We start from the raw sequence: 18,054 nt of genomic DNA on the forward strand, positions 1-18,054 counted from the left end.
AGCAGTGTCCCTGCTGTGTGTGTGTCTAGGCTATTCAACTTTGATCAACATGGGCCAGATGGAGGCTAGGAGAGCCACATTCAGAAGGTTGCCCTCACTCAGGTGCTCCTCAATTGGAGGGCCACAGGGGCCTTCTGAGGTAGTGTGGATCATCCTGCTCCATTCCTCATAGCAGCTTCTGCCTGGAGGACAACTGTGCCTGCCTCAGCCAGTGGGGGGACCCAGAACTATGGGAGCTGATGGACTTTGAGCCTTCACACTCCAGCAATACCACCATTTGCCCACCTGACCCCCATTGTCTTCCCAATGAATGCCCACCAATGGCCACAGGGAGTGTACGGGGAGGGGATACCAGCTGCGGTGCCACCAGATGACTCCAGTGGACCTCAGAGCACCTACAGAATCTTCGGGCACTGGCAGTGCTTCAAGATCCTAGTCCACCAGCACCTTCCTAAGACTCCACTCATGTGAGTGTTCTTCCCAGGGACCCACAACTTCTCCTTGAGCTCTGACAGGGAAAAGTGTGGGACAGAAAATGAGGCTGGGACGTAGGGGAACTGGAAGGAAGTTCCTGACATTGGAAACAAGCCGAGAGACCTACATTCCCAGCATCATTGATCTCACACCAGGGGAGGAAATATGCCTTAACTCAGTGCCCATCACAGCCCTGTGGGTGATGGAAATCTTTGTTTCCAATGGTCTTCATCATTATATGGCAGACTCAAGCTATAGTAGGTTTCTGGGGTAATGTGAGCCAGAATTTGGAGTTGGCTGTCTTGCTCCATATGATGGTCCCTCCCCCAGTCATTTCACATTCTACCCTACACCTGATTGTTCTTGGCATGAGGAAATCACAACCAGAAGTGGGGTTAGGGTTGCTGGCTCCAAGACAGAACTCTACAGATATCCACAATGTTGTCCTGAACTCTTGATAAGGACACTGTGGTCAAGTGGCACTCATGAGGAAGTTACTCTCTTTGAATTCTGAATGTGGATGTTCATCAATGCCCCAATTTGTGACTGTGCTCCCAGGCCGTTCTGTGCACTGTCTCAGTTAGCTTGGGCTGCCATACCGAATGCTGTAGACTAGGTAAATAAGACTCCAGACCTTCACTTCTCAGAGTTCTGGAGTTGGGAGATGCAGATGAAGGGTGCCTGATCCAGATTCCCATGTGGGCTCTCTTTTTGCCAAAGAAGATGACAGACTCGACTGTCCTCCACATTACATCAGTGTCTCTTCCTTCTCCTGGGTGACCACTAATGCCTTCATGAAGCCCTATCCTCAGTATCTCATCAAACCTCCTAAACACTAAAGTTCATCTCCAGATACCATCACATTGGGGGTTAGGATTTCAACAGGTGAATTTTGGAGGATAAAACATTCAGTACAGGCTGGGATTGTTGCTCAGTTGTAGAGTGCTTGCTTAGCACCAGTAAGGCACTGGGTTCGATGCTTGGCATCACATAAAAAAAATAATAAAAATTAAATTCTTAAAAATCAAATTCAGCACATAACACATCATACCATCAAGGAATCCAAGTGAAATCCTACAGGCCAATGCATCCCTTGGTGTTAATGTTTTATATAGGGTATAGTGTCTCAGAGCCCCAGTACCATACTTGAATATGATGGAGCAGAATTAACAAAGGTAGGAGGACATGTTGGGCCAGTTAGGCTGATCCTAATGAATTCCAGCCCAGTGCTTTGGTCTCTGTCCCAATGGGAGTCCACCATGACCATGGAGGAGAGCCTGTGGAAGGGTTTGCAGGAATGGCAGTGCACCAGCAACTTTGATCAGATGGTCTTCTATGAGATAGCAGAAAAGTGAGTCAGGTTTCAGAGCCCAGACCCGAGTGGTGGGTATCTTGGTTGCATAGCAGTGTCTGACAGGGCCTGTCACCTACCTATGTGTTAGATCCAAGCCATCTATCTCTCCAAATAACAGCTCCCTCTAGCTGGAAGGCTGGGATTTCTCTCTGCAACAATGGAGGTTCAGGGTCAGGATGGGGAGGAGTAACTAGCCCAGTCACAAGGTCTCCTTCTGCTTTCTTGGCTCTGCAAAGGGGAAAAGTTGCACTGTATTGATCACTCAGGCCACCTGCCTGGGAACTGGCACCTCTTTACAGAGTGAGGACTACAAAAGATCATGAACATGGCCACTACTTCAACCTAATGTTCCAGAAGAAGATGGCAGTGGGGAGTGCATGGTCAGGGACATCCAGCACCTTAGATGCCCCGAGGACCTGTCTCTGGTCTTACTGCCTTTGTTCTATGAAATCCTTGCCATTGAAACAAGTGAAAAGAAGAAAAAGAACCAGCCCTCATTGGAAGCAATCCAATGTTCTCAGTTTAGCTTCCATTTTCTCATGACCTCTCCTGTCCCTTGGTCTCCCAGGTGATCCTTCCAGGGCTCATGTCCCAGAAACAGTATCCCTAAATTGGGCCAGGATCCCTGGTGTTCCCTGATATAAATTACATCCCTGATGAGTTTCTGGAACTCACTTGATCCGTGTGGTTCCTGGCAGAAACAGGAGAGACCTAGAATAAGGCCAGCTAGGGGCCCTGCCTGGGTCCCTCAGATCTGATTCCTTTCAGGTGGTAGCTGATGTAGTTGATGTGGTTCTTCCTTTGTAGAAGCTCCTTCCTGGGACTGGCCCAGCCCACTCCAGGACACAGCTCCACATCCCTGCCACCAGCTCCTGCCTGGTATGGGGCTCGCACCTGCCTGGTATGGCTGACCTGCTTTTCAGCTCAACCTGTGCCTCCTTTTCCCAAACTCCAACCAGGTACATGGAGTTTGAAGCTGCAGAGGAAATGGAGGATCCAAGGATGCAATTGTCAGGGGTCTTCCAGTGCCAACCTCCTGTACCTCCGTGGATGGATATTCCAAGGCCTCCAGCCCCCAAGGCTGTTCAACAGCCAGGTGGGGTTCCCACGTTCCCACAGAAACTCATGATAGTGTCCAAAGTCACCAAAGGGTGACTAGGTCCAAGGCAGTCTGTTGTCCCAAGTAAGAACTTTTCCTTCAGTATGGGGGATTTGGTCTTGCAAACAGAATAACCTCCTAGCACCTGAAGTCTCTGCCACCCCTCGTTTTGAACTGCATATTGACTGGGCCAAGTATGTAGCTCCTTTCTCTTCTTTCCTTTCCAAAGAACCAACACACCATCTTCCTGGGACTTGGTTGGGCCCAGACCATGGAATATTGTTGGCTCCAAATGTCCTCTCTCATGACTGTCCTATATGTTCCACCTGTGCGTTTTCATCTCCCTTGGGTCCTCAGGTCAGATTGTCCTGGTGCATGGCAGACCAGGTTAGGTTCCCTGCCTTCTACCAAGTGTTTGGGATGAGGTTGGATCGCCCATCCATGATCCAGCTGGTCCTCCCTCTCCTAGTGTGCATTCTCAGACCACTCGTAAGGCATAGCATGCCTGCTCATTAGCAGTAAAACACAAGGAACCAGAGAAAAAGGTGTTTAAGATCAAAGCATCTGAGGAGATCCCACCTGAAGCCATCCAAGAGTACATGGACATCACGGATGAGCTATTGGGCCTACCAGCTTTGCCACATGGGAGCCCTCCCACTTGTCCACACAAGAGCTTGCTGAGATCTTGGGAGAGGAAGGACTGGAGCATCAGCCAATAGAGGATTTATACCCAGATCCAAGTCTCCTGAGCTACGTTGATGAGGACTTTGTCAACAAGGTGGGCCACGCCTACCATCTTGGTGTCCACAAGGTTTTAGGACCTGTAGAATGGAGCTTCATAGCTTAGATTCTCAGCAGTGTTTTTTTATGGGATCATGTGTGTGTGTTTCCAAACATGTTTGCAGCTGGTGGTCGAGATTTAACAACCCCATATATGGATGGGGTTGTTATTGCCTCCTGTTCTCCTAGAAGTCTTCCTATATTGGGGCCATTGCCTTCCAAGGTCATTCATACTCTCTTCATTCTCCTCCCAGGTAGAGACCGTGGTTTACCCCACTTCCTGGAAGAATGGCTTTCCTCTGAACCATATATAAATTTCTTTGACCTAACAAAGAGCAGGAGCAGCAGGAAGGACTCCCCTCTGAACAGGTGAACAGGGACGGAGTGTCTCCCAGCAGACCAGGGGCAGGAGGTACGCCAGTTATCCAAGGGAGGCGGGGCACCTGATGACCAACTACAGGGACAGCAGGAGCACCAGGGTGTGGGAAGCCACAAAAGGTAGACAAGGAGAAAGGGAACCGGGTAGAACCATGGAGGTGGAGACGCCAGGTTTACTGGGGCTTTGGGATGGACATCAAGTGGATAAGGGAGAGAGGATTACCTGGGAGCCCAGGAGACAAGGAGACAGAAAAGGTCGTGGCTGCGGGTGAACAGGGGAGCAAGGGGTAGCACGTTGATGAAGAAGGTACAGGACCCTAGTCACGCGGCCCACAGGACTTTGTCTGTCCCTATCCTGCCTGTGATTCATGGCTCCTTGAGTGTGACTTCTCCAGGATAGTTGATGTGGGGTAGGGGATGAAGGAGACAGAAGAGTCATGGTCAGGCTCAGGGTATCAAGCTGAAAGGAAGCCAGCAGGGTGGCCACTAGAGCCTCAATTTGTCTCTCTGAGAGCAAGATGGGTGACAGCTCCACTTTCCATCTCCCATGGAAATATAATTGTCCCTGGTCCCTATGGCCCTTGTCATGCATAAATTTAGCCAGTGCCCATCCCCTCCTGCACTGGTGGAGAAGCACCTCTGCAGGTGCCCCAAGGTCATGTTACGTCCCAACTGGACTCAAGAGCTTCTGAGGCAGCTGCCAACCAATGTGCAGAGAAATGTAAACACTGCACTGACCAAGGGGTCAGCACGCAGAACTGGCCCCCAGAGGTGGCTTCCAAGGACATGAAGAGGTGCAGGAACACAGAGCCAGAACTGCTGGGTCCAAAGGACACTGCTATCCTCCTGAGCTGTCACAGGTCTTCCTGGTTGGGGGCAATTGGGTCTAACCATCCTCCCCAGAACCACAGATACCCTCACTAAACCTGGGGAACAAAGGCATAATGGGTTCCAGGAGAGACACTTCCTCTGGGTGGCCACATGGGACAGCCAATGGCTGCAGTGTGGACAATGACCTCCAATGCCTGGACTTCCTCCTAGTCTCCCAGCACTGTCTGCTGCCCTGGGCTCTGTGCCAGAGCCAGGGCCCTCGCAAGGAACCCCTCTGCTCAGGAGACCAAGCACCCCAGGCCCCACCTGCCCAGACAGGCAGCCTCCTCCCCCATCCTCCTCCAGCTGCCATGTCCAAGAAGAGCGCTCTCACTGGATGCTCCCGCAACATGGAAAAGATGCCTCTCCCCAGGCCTCCCCTGGAGGTCACTGGAGGGAAAGACCTGCATCTGAAGCAGGTTCGAACCTCACAGCCTCAGAAGAGGAAGTGCAAGGCACCAGGCAACTCGAAGAAGAAAAGGAGGCTCTATGGACAGTAGGGCTGGTGGGTGGCCTCTGGGGTGGCTGCCCCTCAGGCGAGGTCTCACCCTCGTTTCATTCTGCACACCAAGAGTTCCTCCTCACTCAGGATGGTTCCCTCCAGTCCTCGGGACAGGGAAGGGAAGGGGATTGGGAAGGGGAGGGCAGAGGGAGGCTACTGAGAGGGAGGGGCGGGATGTTCAAGCCTGGAGGGAAGATGGACCTTGTTGGCCTTGTGTCACTGGGAATAAAGGCAGATTTGTAGGAAAAATCTTCTCAGGCTGCTGCTTCTGCCATAGAGTCTGTGTAGCACCATGCAGTGAGAACTGAGAGGAGGAGGTAACTGGAGATGCCAGGCACCAGGGCGCACAAGTGTCTGTCCACTGGGTCTTGCCTCTGGATTGAGGCTGGTCCTTCCACTGGTCCTGGGAGAAAAGAGCCAACAAGCTCCCAGAACCCCACTCATCACCCCATTGAAAAGGGGTCACTTGGTTTAGGGGATCTTGTCTCTGTGCAAGGCTCATGGTCTGTGTCCCTTAAACATCTCTCTTACCAATCATCTGAGGGCCAGGCATGAAGAGGAATCACGAAGAGTCAAAGCGCATCTCCCTTGGTGTTGGCAGCTCTGAGGTCTGAGGACTGACTCTCAGATCTTAGTGTTAATAGCCCTGACGTTGAATGTCAGTGACCCTCAGCTCCTAGTGGTAGCGGCTCTCCTATTGCTTTCCTGGGAGCAGTAGCCAGTCGCTTCCAACACTTCCCTGGAGATCATCTGACGGCCAGACCTAGCAGCTCCTGTAACTCTCCACTGCTCTGGGTCACTTTTTGGGCTCGCCACTCTCAGTCTGACCTGCCCAGTTTGCCAGTTTCAGTGCAACCAACTTGACCTGCTCCAGTTGAGATGAAACTCATGAATATGCCAACTCTACCCATCCCTAAGTGCCTTCATTGGCACTCATGCTGCTGCAGAAGAGAAAGTGTTAAAGGGAAGGTTTGCTTAAGGAGGTGAAGAAGGAATCTTATTTGAATTATAAAGGTGGCCTCAAGCATGCACAGTGTCCTTCCAGATACCTGCAGCATTTCTCCATAAGCACAGGCAAGAGAGTTTGCACACCAAACTAAGGACCATTGAAGGTCCCCAAAGAGGTGGAGTCATCCAGAGCCACCCCACTGCAGGGTGGAGTCATCTGGGGAGGAGTTGTTATGGAAACAGAAGACTCCAAATAACTGTGAGGCATTTGTGGCAGCCATGGCCATCACAGGCAGGGCCACAATTTTTTACCCACAGTATTTCTGCTTAGGCATGTGCAGGGGAGGGGCTCCTCACACACCAGACTGGGACCACTGAAGGTCCCCAGAGGGGTGGAGTCATGTTGAGCCACTGCAGTGTGGAGTCATCTGGGAAGAACCTGCTATGGAAGCAAAAGTCTCCAAGTCCTGTGAGGTGTTTGTGGCAGCCATGAGCATCACAGACAGAAGCACAATTTTTTAATATAGTTCTTGAGAATTTTGGGCAATCATTTGGATGGAGGGATGCTTTTAAGCCTCAAGCCTCTTGTGCCTTTAATCAGATTTCTAGAAGTAAGCCTGGAAATAGTGTTATTTTTTAGACAGCTTCTTTCTCCTCCCATGAACGATGCTGGACAGTGAGTTTGGACTGATCCCCAGCATGGCCATGGTCTTCCTGAGTAGGTGGCCTGATGAGAGGACAAGGCCTGGCTTCTAGGGGAAGAAGTCACAGCGCCCTAGGGAAACGTCAACTGACACCACCAGCAAGAACCACTCCCTCAATTACTGATGTGCTGTGCTTTCTGACGGTGACCACAGGGACTGGCCCCTTGTGGATGGATGCCCTTTGTTAGCTGCACCTTCATTGAAACTCAGTTGAAGAAGCTCCTCCTGGTCTCTCTGCACTGGGTAGGGTTGGTCAGAGTCTCCTGTTTCCCGGGACCTTGGGCAGCCTGTGCCATGCTAGTCAACAGCTGAGCCGTGGTCTGCTAACATGTTAAAATTTTGTTTTAGCTCATTATAAAAAAAACTTTAGGAGGACCTTCTCATGACACACATCACTCATCAAATATTAGAATTCTAAGGTTTTCAGTAGGCTTTCGTAGACTTTGCCTCCATATCAGCAATAAATTCATAGACATAGGCAAAGAGGGCTGAACTGAGGGAAGGGGTCTAGAGAGATGCTCTAATATAGGGGGCAGTTATGAGGGGCTGTAGGGACTGCTATCCAAGAGGAATTAGGTCTGTGGAGTGGGTAGGAGCCCTCCTGGTTAGAGAGCTGTGTGAACAAAGCCATAAAGTCTCTCAATTCTCTTCAGAGCAAAAGAAAGCTACAATATTTTTGCATGAGAAATTCATTGTGGGCTGGGGCTGGGGCTGAGCAGTAGAGTGCTCGCCTAGCAGGTGCAAGGCCCTGGGTTCCATCCTCAGCACCACATAAAAATAAATAAGTAAAATAAAGGTATTGTGTCCAACTATAACTAAAAATAAAAATATTTTTTAAAAAGAAATTCATTGTGAGCACTTACCACCAAGTGGAATAGAAACCCTTAGGGAGTGGGCAGTAGTAGGGTGGTTTAGGCCTGGGGATGGGTGAGAAGGAGACATTGGAAGAGACAATTGATAGATGAGTTAGCTTTTGGTCACTGTGACAAAATACCTGAGAAAATCAAGTTGAAAAGAGGAAATTTAACTTTGGGTCATGGTTTCACGGTTTGTATCTTTGTTACATGGTAATTTGGACACATTGCTTCAGTCCAGTGGGAGAGCACTACACTATGGCAGGAGCCGTAGTGAGAATTCCTCCTCACCTCATGGCTACAAGGAAACAAATTGGAGGACATGGTCCTCTGCACATCAAGAGCACCCCACCCTCATGACCTAACTTCTTTCCATTAGGCTCTGATACTTACAGTTTCTGTCATTTCCCGTTAGTGGAGATAACACCTCTGAAGTGGGGGTTTAGGATGATCATGTTTTCCTAGGTTAATTTTTAGGGCTATCACACCTGCTTCTGTTGAAACCACTGACTTCCCTCGGGCCTATACTGGTGTCTGATGGGTGACCTTTTGATGTCTTGGGGCTGACAACCCCACAACTGGATCACACCAATGCCACCACTTTTGGAACCCATGTCCTCTGAAGAACAATGAAGTTTGATTACTAATGACAGATATGACCTATTTCACCTCCAGTCACTTTCGTGTGTGCCTGAACTCTCCCCAGTTCTTTGTCCCATAAATAGCACTAAACCTCAGCCACCTTGTGATAAAATCATTGTTCTTTGCAAACCTCCCCATTGCAATGATTGGCATGCCATGTGGTGCGTAGCTTCCTTTTCAAATTTTTTTCCTCATTGATTTGCAGGAGAACTTGATTGGATTTGTGCCAGCCATGCTCAATATAGGTCAGGCTGAGGTCAGGGTTGTGTCACACACTGTGTCAGTGGGGGGTCTGTCTTGGGATGGAGTTAGAACCTCCAGGCTGTTTGGTCTCCAGTGAATGCACCCATCAGGGCTTAGAGGGGACAGAAGGGGTGTGACTTGGGTTATATTAGGGACTGTCTGTAGTTGGGTCAGGCCCAGGTCAGGGACAGGTCACACGCTCCACTCTGTACTCTGGATGATCAGGGGCTGTGGGGACCTGAGCTGAGCCAGACCCTGCCTCTGGCTGCTGCTGCTACTTCTGTCGCCCCTGAACCCTGAAGTTTCTATCCCCACACCCCCAAACCTTCACACATTCTGTGAGGGACCAATGGGAATACCCAGGTGCAGGAAGGCCTGCAGCCAGTGAGCAGAGTTTTCAAGGAAGGTGTCATTTTGCATTTATTTCTTATGCTTTTTCTTCATGTCTGACCATAAACTTCAGACTATAGGAAACTTATTTTATTTGCCACTGTCAGGAAAAAATATCAAATGGAGCAGAATTGGTTCTGGGCACTTGAAATGGAGCAGGAAGCAATTGTTAATCAGATATCACTGGGAACCACAGCTCAACCTTATCTGGGCTTCACCCCACCCCACCATGCTGACCCAAGTGGGACAAACTACCTGTTCCTGAAACAATGTTAAATTCTTGATCTTCTCTACAAACCACTCCTTCCACCAAACTATATAGAGACTTAAATTGTACTCACGCCCCTTCCTACAAAATGGCTTAATTTTTCCAGCACAGCAGTCTTAATTCCTAACTCAGTGTTGTCATCCCCAAAGCCCTTGCTGTTAAGGCTCTCCATGCAGCCAGCATGCACTTGGGCAGTGCCCAAGTTGTGGGTGTTGTCAGGTCTCCAAGGTGATTTGCACTGGCAACCCAACTCCACATTAAGTGCCTTCACCATTATCATACCATTTTTATTTTTTCCCTCGACACAGTGTTATTGAAATATAATTTATATACTATAAATCTCACTCACTACAAGTAGACAATTCAATGATTTTTGGTAAATTCATGGATTTGTGAAATAATCACCTAACTTGCTATCTTCACTCTTGCCTCCACTCCTAGAAAACTGCCAATAATTTTTAAGTTTTTTTCCTATGAGCATTTCCTAGGCATTCCAGATAAATAAAACCACAGAATTTGTTGTCTTCTGCATCCAGCTTCCTTCACTCAACATAACCTATTTGAAGTTCTAGGCAGGTGCCTGTATTTTGTTTCTTTTTATTCCACCGCATGGTTGTATCACTCTGATATTTGTTTACCAGTTGACAAGCATTTGGTTGTTTGCAGTTTGGAGATATTATATACAATGTTGCTATGAATATTCCTGTGAAAGTATTTGTGGAGACACGTGTGTTTTGATTTAACTATTTTATTTTAATTCTTTAGTTTACTTTCTTTTCGGACATGCAGTTTTGTTTTTCTTGGGTAGATTCTGAGAATTGAAACTGCCGGGTCATGTGGTAAGTTTTTGTTGAATATTTTATAAATTTCCAAACTGATTTCTAAAAGGTCTCTAATTTTACATTCCTGCTGAAATGTGAATGGGTTTCACTTTTTCTACATCCTTGCCAAGTTTTGATATTATCTCTTTTATCAGCCATTCAACTCAAATTAAGTGGTCTCCCATTTTAGTTTTAATTTGCATTTCCCTAATGCCTGATGATGTGGAACATATTTTCATGTGCTTCATTACCATTCACAAATCTTTTATTTTTCCAAATATAAAAAAATTAATTGAAAGCTCATCCAGTTTGTATATTATTATACTTATTAGTGTATATTAATTGTACTTAGATACATTCTCATTGTCAAACCCAGAAGCCTCTTAATCTTAAGCATCTCTTACTCTAATAAGGGGATACTTAAAATTAACCATTGCACCAGTTTATTGATTAAATATTTAAAGGTATTATTTATGTTACAATATCTTTTGATTTCTAGAATTTCCTTTTGACTCTTTCTTGGAGTGTCCATCTGCCTGTTGACATCGCCCAGAATGTATTCATAATTATTTCAGATTCTTGATCTGAATTTTTCAAAATGCCCACTAAATCTAAGCCTGGTTTTGATGTTTGCTTTTCCTTGAAGAAATGTTGTCTGATTCTGTTTCTTCTTCTCCTTCTCCTTCCTCATCCTCTTCTTTTTTCTTCTTCATGTATACCTTGAAATTTTCTGTACAAAGTCAGATATGATGTGCTGGGTGAAAGGTTCACAAATGTGCAGTGTGATGTTTAGTGTTTATCTGGTGAGGAGTTAGGCTGTGTTTGCTGTTTGACATTGCCATGGGTGTGACAGACTGTATTTCCTCTGGTGTCTTTATTTTTGTCTCCCCTCTTGCCTGTTAGTTTCCCAGTGGATCCTTACTGATTATGGACTGAGACGGTTCCTTCCTCTCTCATTATACAGAATCCCTACTGAGGTGGTGCTGAGGTGAGCATGTGGGATAGGAAGAATTCCCTAGTCTTAGAATTAGACCTCACAGTCTCACAGGGAGCCTGTGTCCTTTGGCTAAAACCTTCATGCACTCCCAACCATGACAGGGCAGGAATGAAAGAGGGAGCAGGAGGTTGATGTTTGCCACTCCAAGTCAGTTAGATGCAGATAAAATCATAAAGATCAGCTCTGGCATGACACTCTCTCTTGTAGCAGCTTTTGTAGAGTAGAACTAATGCTCTGGTAATAGTCCAAAATGGTTATTTTCCCCATGCCATTGCCACAAACAGGGGTAGTGTTTGATTCTCTGGTCTAAAGCCTGAGAACCTGACAAGGCTCCTGGAGCTAGCACTCAAGGGAGTGAGGGGTCCCAGTGCTCCCACGGCCTCTCTGGAGTTCAACTCTCAAGTCTCCAGCAACTGCTCCACTGCAGTTTAGGTTTGCTCACCCAGCACTGGTGCCGGTGCCTGGCGTGTACGCCCCGGCTTCCCTTCAGGTAAACGTTGAGTCTCCAGATAAGAATGTCTCTGCAAATGTGAGGGTCACAGTTTGCCTGGGGACCTCAGTTCTCCGAGGGATCTAAGAAGAGCTGTGGATGTTCCGTTTGTCCAGCCTTCCTGTTTTGAGAGTGGGAGTGAGGACTTCCAAGCTCCTTCTGTTCCAGGCTGAAGCAGCATCTCCAACTGACCTTGGCTCACTTCTTGCCCTCCACAGCTCTTCTACAGTTGGTCTTCCAATGAGCAGTAGCCTGTGTCCTTGCACCACCTGTGAGGGTAGGGAGGCCCTGATCAAAGAATTTCAAGTCCTTCCTCCTGATAATGCTCTCCCAATAGGGCTGCTTGAAAGCCTGCTCCAGGCCCACCCAGTCACTCCCTCTCTTGAAGGCAGTATCTGGAGCTCACATTTGGGACGGGTCATAAAAAGTCTCTCCTGCGTGACTGAGGCTGGGTTAGGGCAGCCTATGGGAGAGGGGGAAAAAGGCCTTCAAACTCTTTCAAAGTGGTATTGGGCTTACATTACTCTGCCACTACTTGCTTCTTATAACATCTCAGGTAGTTTCTGAACCTTATATGCTTCAGCTCACCATTCAAAATAAATGACACTGAGTACTTAAGTTGCTTCACCTAAAGAAAAACCACTTGGGCTGAATCCTGCTGCCATTTCCCCTCCTCCATTCTTCCCTTTGCTTTGCCTCCACAGCATCTGCATCCCAGAGACCAGGCATGAACTTCAATCCTGGTGTCCACATGTCTGCGTTCCGGGGCCTGCCCTTTCTTCCAGCTGCCCCTGTGCCAACACACCAGCTGTTCTGGGAGCTGCCCCTGGCACCACGGGTGACTGCACCCATCTCCCAGGGTAACCCTCTGGTGCTGTCCGCTTACCCTGGACAACCATATGTGCCTGGGCTGTCCACCTTTGGACAACATGGGCCACAACTGAGGCCAGCAGGGCCTCCTCATATTCAGAACATTGCCCACACTCAGGCACCCCTCAACTGGAGGGCCCCAGGGGCCTTCTGTGGGGGTGTGGAGCATCCTGCTCCATTCCTCGTGGCACCTTCTGCCCTGAGGACCACTGTGCCTGCCTCAGCCAGTGGGGGGATCCAGAACTATGGGATCCACTGGCACCTGGGCCTTCACCCTCCAGCACCACCACCATTTGCCCCCCTGGCCCCCATCGTCTTCCCAGTGAATGCCCAACAATCACCAGATGGAGTGTATGGGGAGGGCGCACTGCCCACCTTCCAGTCTGTGGTGCCAGCAGATGACTCCAGTGGACCTCAGAGCAACTATGAAGATTTCAGGTGCTGGCAGCATTTCAAGACCCTGGTCCACAGGCACCTTCCTCAGACTCCAGATGTGGAAGCACTTTCTTGCTTCCTTGTGTGAGTGTTCTTCCCAGGGACCCAGAACTCCTCCTGGAGCTCTGACAGAGGGAAAAGCATGGGATGGACAAAGGAGGCTGGGATGTTAGAAAACTGGAAGGGAGGTCCTGAGGGTGGGGGACGAGCTGAGAGACCAACATTCCCAGGAACATTGATCTTGCACCAGTAGATGAAATGTGCCTCCTCCCAGGTGCCCATCAGAGCCCTGTGAGTGCAGCAATCTTTGTTTCCAATGATCTTCTCCATCACACGGAGACTCAAGGTCAGAGGAGGTCCCGGAGCTAACGTGAGCCAGGATTTGGAGTTGCCCGTCTCACTCCATAAGATGGTCCCTCCCCTAGCAATTTCACCTTCCACCATGGACCTGATTGTTCCTGGCACAAAGGACATCACACGGAGAAGTGGGTTTAGGGGTACTGTTCACCCAAGGCTGAACACTGCACACACCCACACACATTGTCCTGAAACCCCGATCAGGATCCTGCGGTGATGTGGCACTCATGGGGAAGCTTCCCTTTGGATTCTGGATGCGGATGTTCATCTTTGCCCCAGTTTGTAACCCTGCTCCCAGGCCACTCTTTGCATGGTCTTGGTGAGCTTGGGCTGCCATACTGAACGCCATAGGCTGGGTAGATGAAACCCCACACGTTCATTTCCCACAGTTATGGAGTCTGGAGTCCCACAGGAAGGGTGTCTGACCCAGAGTCCCATGAGAGCACTCTCTTCTCCTTGCTAGAGAAGATGGCTGGCTCACCTGCGTCCTCACATGACTGACATCACTTCAGTGTCTCTGCCTTCTCCAGGAAGACCACTAGTGCCCTCATGAAGCCCCACTCTCTGGACCTCATCAAACCCTCCTAAACACCAAAGACAATCTCCAGATACCACCACTTTGGGGGTTAGGACTTGAACAGGTGGATTTGGAGGATAAAAAGACATTCAGCACCTAGTACACCACACCACTGAAGAACCCAAGTAAAATCCCAAGGCCAATGCAGACCTTGGTGTTAATGTTTGACATAAGGAACAGTGTCCTGGAGTCTAAATGCTAATGCTTTGAGATGAACATGATGGGGCAGATGTAACACAGGTAGGAGGGAACGTTGGGAAGATGAGAACGGAGGGTGACCTTGTGGACCCTGACTGATCCCAATGAATTCCAGCCCAGTGCTTCGGACTCTCTCTGAACTGGAGCCCACCATAAGCATGGAGGAGACCCTGTGGAAGGGTGTGCAGGAATGGCAACGCACAAGCGACTTTGACCGGATGGCCTTCCATGAGACTGCAGAAAAGTGAGTCAGGTTTCAGGGCCCGGACCTGAGTGCTGGAGGATATGGTTTGCACAGCTGGGTCTGGTAGGGCCTGTCACCTACCTATGTGTTGGTTCGGAGGCATCTGGCTCTCCAGATAGCGGCTCCTCTAGCTGGAGGCCTGGACACTCCCTCTGCAACAATCCCAGAAACTGCAGCCTCCATACTCCTGATCCCAACCCTGCCTTGAGGTGCAGGGTCAGGATGGGGAGGAGTAACCAGCTCAGCCAGAGGGTCTCCTTGTGCTTTGTTGGCTCTGCAGAGGTGAAAAGTTGCACTAGGCTCACACCGGCCACTGCCTGGGAACTGGCACCTCTTTACACAGTGGGATCGATTATAACTCATGAAAGTGGCCTCTACTTCAACCTGATGTTCCAGAAGAGGGTGGCAGTGGGGATCGCATGGTGATCAGATGCCCTGAGGACATATCCCTGAACTTTACTGCCCTTTCTCTATATAATCCTTGCCATTCTAACAAGGGAAGAGAAGGAAATGAACCAGCCCTCATTGGAAGCAACCAATGTTCTCAGTTCAGCTTCCATTTTCACATGACCTCTCCTGTCCTTTGGTCTCCCAGGTGATCCTTCCAGGGCCCATGGTCCCAGCGTCAGTATGCCTGAATTGGATAAGGATCCCCGGTGTTCCCTGACATAAATCGCATCCCTACCAGCTTCTGGCACTTACCTGGTCTGTGTGGTTCCTGGCAGAATCAGGAGAGAGCCAGAACAAGGGTCACCTAGGGACCCTACCTGGGTCCCTCAGATCTGATTCCCTTCAGGTTCTGACTGATGTAGTGTTTCCGCAGAACTGTGGTTCTTCCTTAGTAGCACCTCCCTCCTGGGACTGGCCGGCACACTGTAGGCAGGACACAGCTCCACATCTCTGCCACCAGCTCCTGCCTGGTATGGGGCTTGCACCTGCCTGGTATGTCTCACCTGATTCTCAGCTCAGCCTGTGCCTCCCTTACCCAAACCCCACCTAGGTACGTGGAGTTTGAGGCCGCAGAGGAGATGGAGGATCCAAGCATGCAGTTGTCAGGGGTCTTCCAGTGCCGACCTCCTCCTGTACCTCCAAGGGGGGATCTACCAAGGCCCCCAGCCCCTAAGAATGTGCAACAGCCAGGTAGGGTCCCCACTTTCCCACAAGAACCCATGATAGTGTCCAAAGGGTGCCAAGGGCCAGAGGAGGCTGTTGTCCCAAATAAGAACATTTCCTTCAGTATGGGGGATTTGGTCTTGCAAGCAGAACAGCCCCCTTATCACCTGAGGTCCCTGCCACCCATTTTGTTGAACTGCATATTGACTGGGCCAAGTACGTAGCTCCTCTCCTCCCCTGACTGTCTAAAGAACCAACACACCATCTGCTGGGGGCTTGGGTCTGGCTAGGCAGAGTGTGTGGAATATCAGTGGCTCAGAATTTCCTCCCACGTGGCTCTCCTAGATGTTGCAACTGGTGCACTGGTACCTTCCTTGGGTCCTCGTATGGTTGTCCCAGTGCATGTCCCAGGTTAGGTCCCCTGAACCCTGCCTACTACCAAGTGTTTGGGAGACATTGGATCCCCCAGCCATGCACCGTCCCGGTCCTCCCTGTCCTAGGGTGCGCCTCCAGAAAGACCACCCCTAAAGCACAGCCTGCCTGCTCATTGGCAGCCAAATGCAAGGCACCAGAGACTAAGGCATGCGAGACCAAGGCGCCCGAGGAGATCCCACCTGAAGCCATCCAAGAGCTCACGGACATCATGGATGAGCTGTTCGGGCCTACCAACTTTGCCATGTGGGAGCCCTTCTACTTGTCCACAGGAGACCTTGCTGCAAATCTGGGAGAGGAAGGACTGGAGCAACAGCCAACGGACGACGATTTATACCCAGATCCAAGTCTCCTGAGCTACATTGATGAGGACTTTGTTAACCAGGTGGGCTGGGATACAATCTTGGTGTCCACAAGGTTTCAGGACCCATAGAATGGAGCTTAGATTCCCAACGTTGTGTATGTGTGTGTGTGTGTGCTTCTGTACATGTGTGTAGCTGGTGGTTGGGATTTAACAACCCCGTGGTGGGGAACAGGATGGGATCATCATTGCTTCCTGTTCTCCAAGAAGCCTTCCTGACTTGGGGCCATTTCCTACCAGGGTCACTCACAATGTCTTCCTTCTCTTCCCAGGTGGAGACCATGATTCACCCCCAGTTCCTGGAAGAATTACTTTGCTCTGAGCCGTATATAAATATTTTGGGCCTAACACAAGAGCTGGAGCAAGAGGCAGGACTCACCCCTGACCAGGTAGAGGGGGGCAAGTGGGGTCGCCCAGCAGACCAGAGGCAGGAGGTACACCAGTTATCCAAGAGAGGCAGGGGCACCTGATGAACAGGTGCAGGGACACCAGGAGCACCAGGGATTGGGAAGAAACAAAAGGCAGGGCAGCAGAAAGGGGCGCCACGTAGAACTATGGAGGTAGAGACACTAGGTTTACCGGGACTTGAAGAAGGACACCAAGTGGATATGGCAGATATCTATCCTTATCCTGCCTGTGACACATGGCTCCTTCAGTGTGAATGCTCCAGGACAGAGGACTTAGGTGGGGGGGGAAAGGAAGGAGTCAGGAGAGTCATGACAGGCTCAGGGTATCAAGCTGAAAGGAAGCCCAGCAGGGTGGCCAGTAGAGGCTCAGTTTGTCTCTCTGAGACCAAGACGGGTGTCAGCTCCACTTCTCACCTCCCATGGAAATATGATGGTCCCTGGTCCCTCTGGCCCTCATCATGCATAAAGAAGACTTAGCCAGTGCCCATCTCCTGTAGATGGTAGAGAGGCACCTCTGCAGGTGCCCCAAGGTCATGTTATGTCCCAACAGGACTCAAGAGCTTCTGAGGCAGCTGCCAGCCAAGGAGCAGAGAGACGTAGACACTGCACTGACCACGGGGTCTGCACGCAGAACTGGCCCCCGGAGGTGGCTTCCCAGGACGTGAAGAGGCGCAGGGCCACAGAGCCAGAACTGCTGGGTCCAAAGGACACTGCTATCCTCCCGAGCTGTCAAGTGTCTCCCTCACTGGGGGCCATCCGGTCCAACCATCCACCCCAGGACCGCAGATCCTCCTCCCCAAACCTGAGGGGGAAAGGTGCTGGTGGTCACAGAGGAGCTACTTCTTCTGGAGGGCCACATGGACCAGTCAATGGCTTCAGTGTAGATGATGGCCTCCAATGCCTGGACTTCCTCCTAGTCTCCCAGCACCGTCTGCTGCCCTGGGCTCTGTGCCAGAGCCAGGGCCCTCGCAAGGAACCCCTCTGCTCAGGAGACCAAGCACCCCAGGCCCCACCTGCCCAGACAGGCAGCCTCCTCCCCCATCCTCCTCCAGCTGCCATGTCCAAGAAGAGCGCTCTCACTGGACGCTCCCGCAACGTGGAAAAGATGCCTCACCCCAGGCCTCCCCTGGAGGTCACTGGAGGGAAAGACCTGCATCTGAAGCAGGTTCGAACCTCACAGCCTCAGAAGAGGAAGTGCAAGGCACCAGGCAACTCGAAGAAGAAAAGGAGGCTCTATGGACAGTAG

At 50.1% G+C, this 18,054-nt stretch overlaps 1 protein-coding gene across 1 annotated transcript; it reads left to right on the top strand.

The window, feature by feature from the left end:
- Positions 1-1,733: 1,733 nt before the first annotated feature.
- On the top strand, positions 1,734-18,054 carry LOC139702175 (NUT family member 2G-like). Its single transcript, XM_071602617.1, has 7 exons — positions 1,734-1,825; positions 2,788-2,924; positions 12,519-13,122; positions 14,367-14,495; positions 15,496-15,635; positions 16,163-16,425; positions 17,359-18,054. Exons 1-7 carry the CDS (start codon positions 1,734-1,736, stop codon positions 18,052-18,054), a joined length of 2,061 nt encoding a protein of 686 aa, XP_071458718.1.

Source organism: Marmota flaviventris, chromosome 16 (genome assembly GCF_047511675.1).
Source record: "Marmota flaviventris isolate mMarFla1 chromosome 16, mMarFla1.hap1, whole genome shotgun sequence".
Classification (NCBI taxonomy): Eukaryota; Metazoa; Chordata; class Mammalia; order Rodentia; family Sciuridae; genus Marmota; species Marmota flaviventris.

Bases quoted from the DNA above. Each gene is read 5' to 3' on its own strand.
- LOC139702175 (XM_071602617.1), top strand. From the start codon at position 1,734: ATGACCATGGAGGAGAGCCTGTGGAAGGGTTTGCAGGAATGGCAGTGC. The intron at 14,496-15,495 runs GTGAGTCAGGTT...AACCCCACCTAG, and splicing joins TTCCATGAGACTGCAGAAAA to GTACGTGGAGTTTGAGGCCG. The intron at 15,636-16,162 runs GTAGGGTCCCCA...GCTCATTGGCAG, and splicing joins TAAGAATGTGCAACAGCCAG to CCAAATGCAAGGCACCAGAG.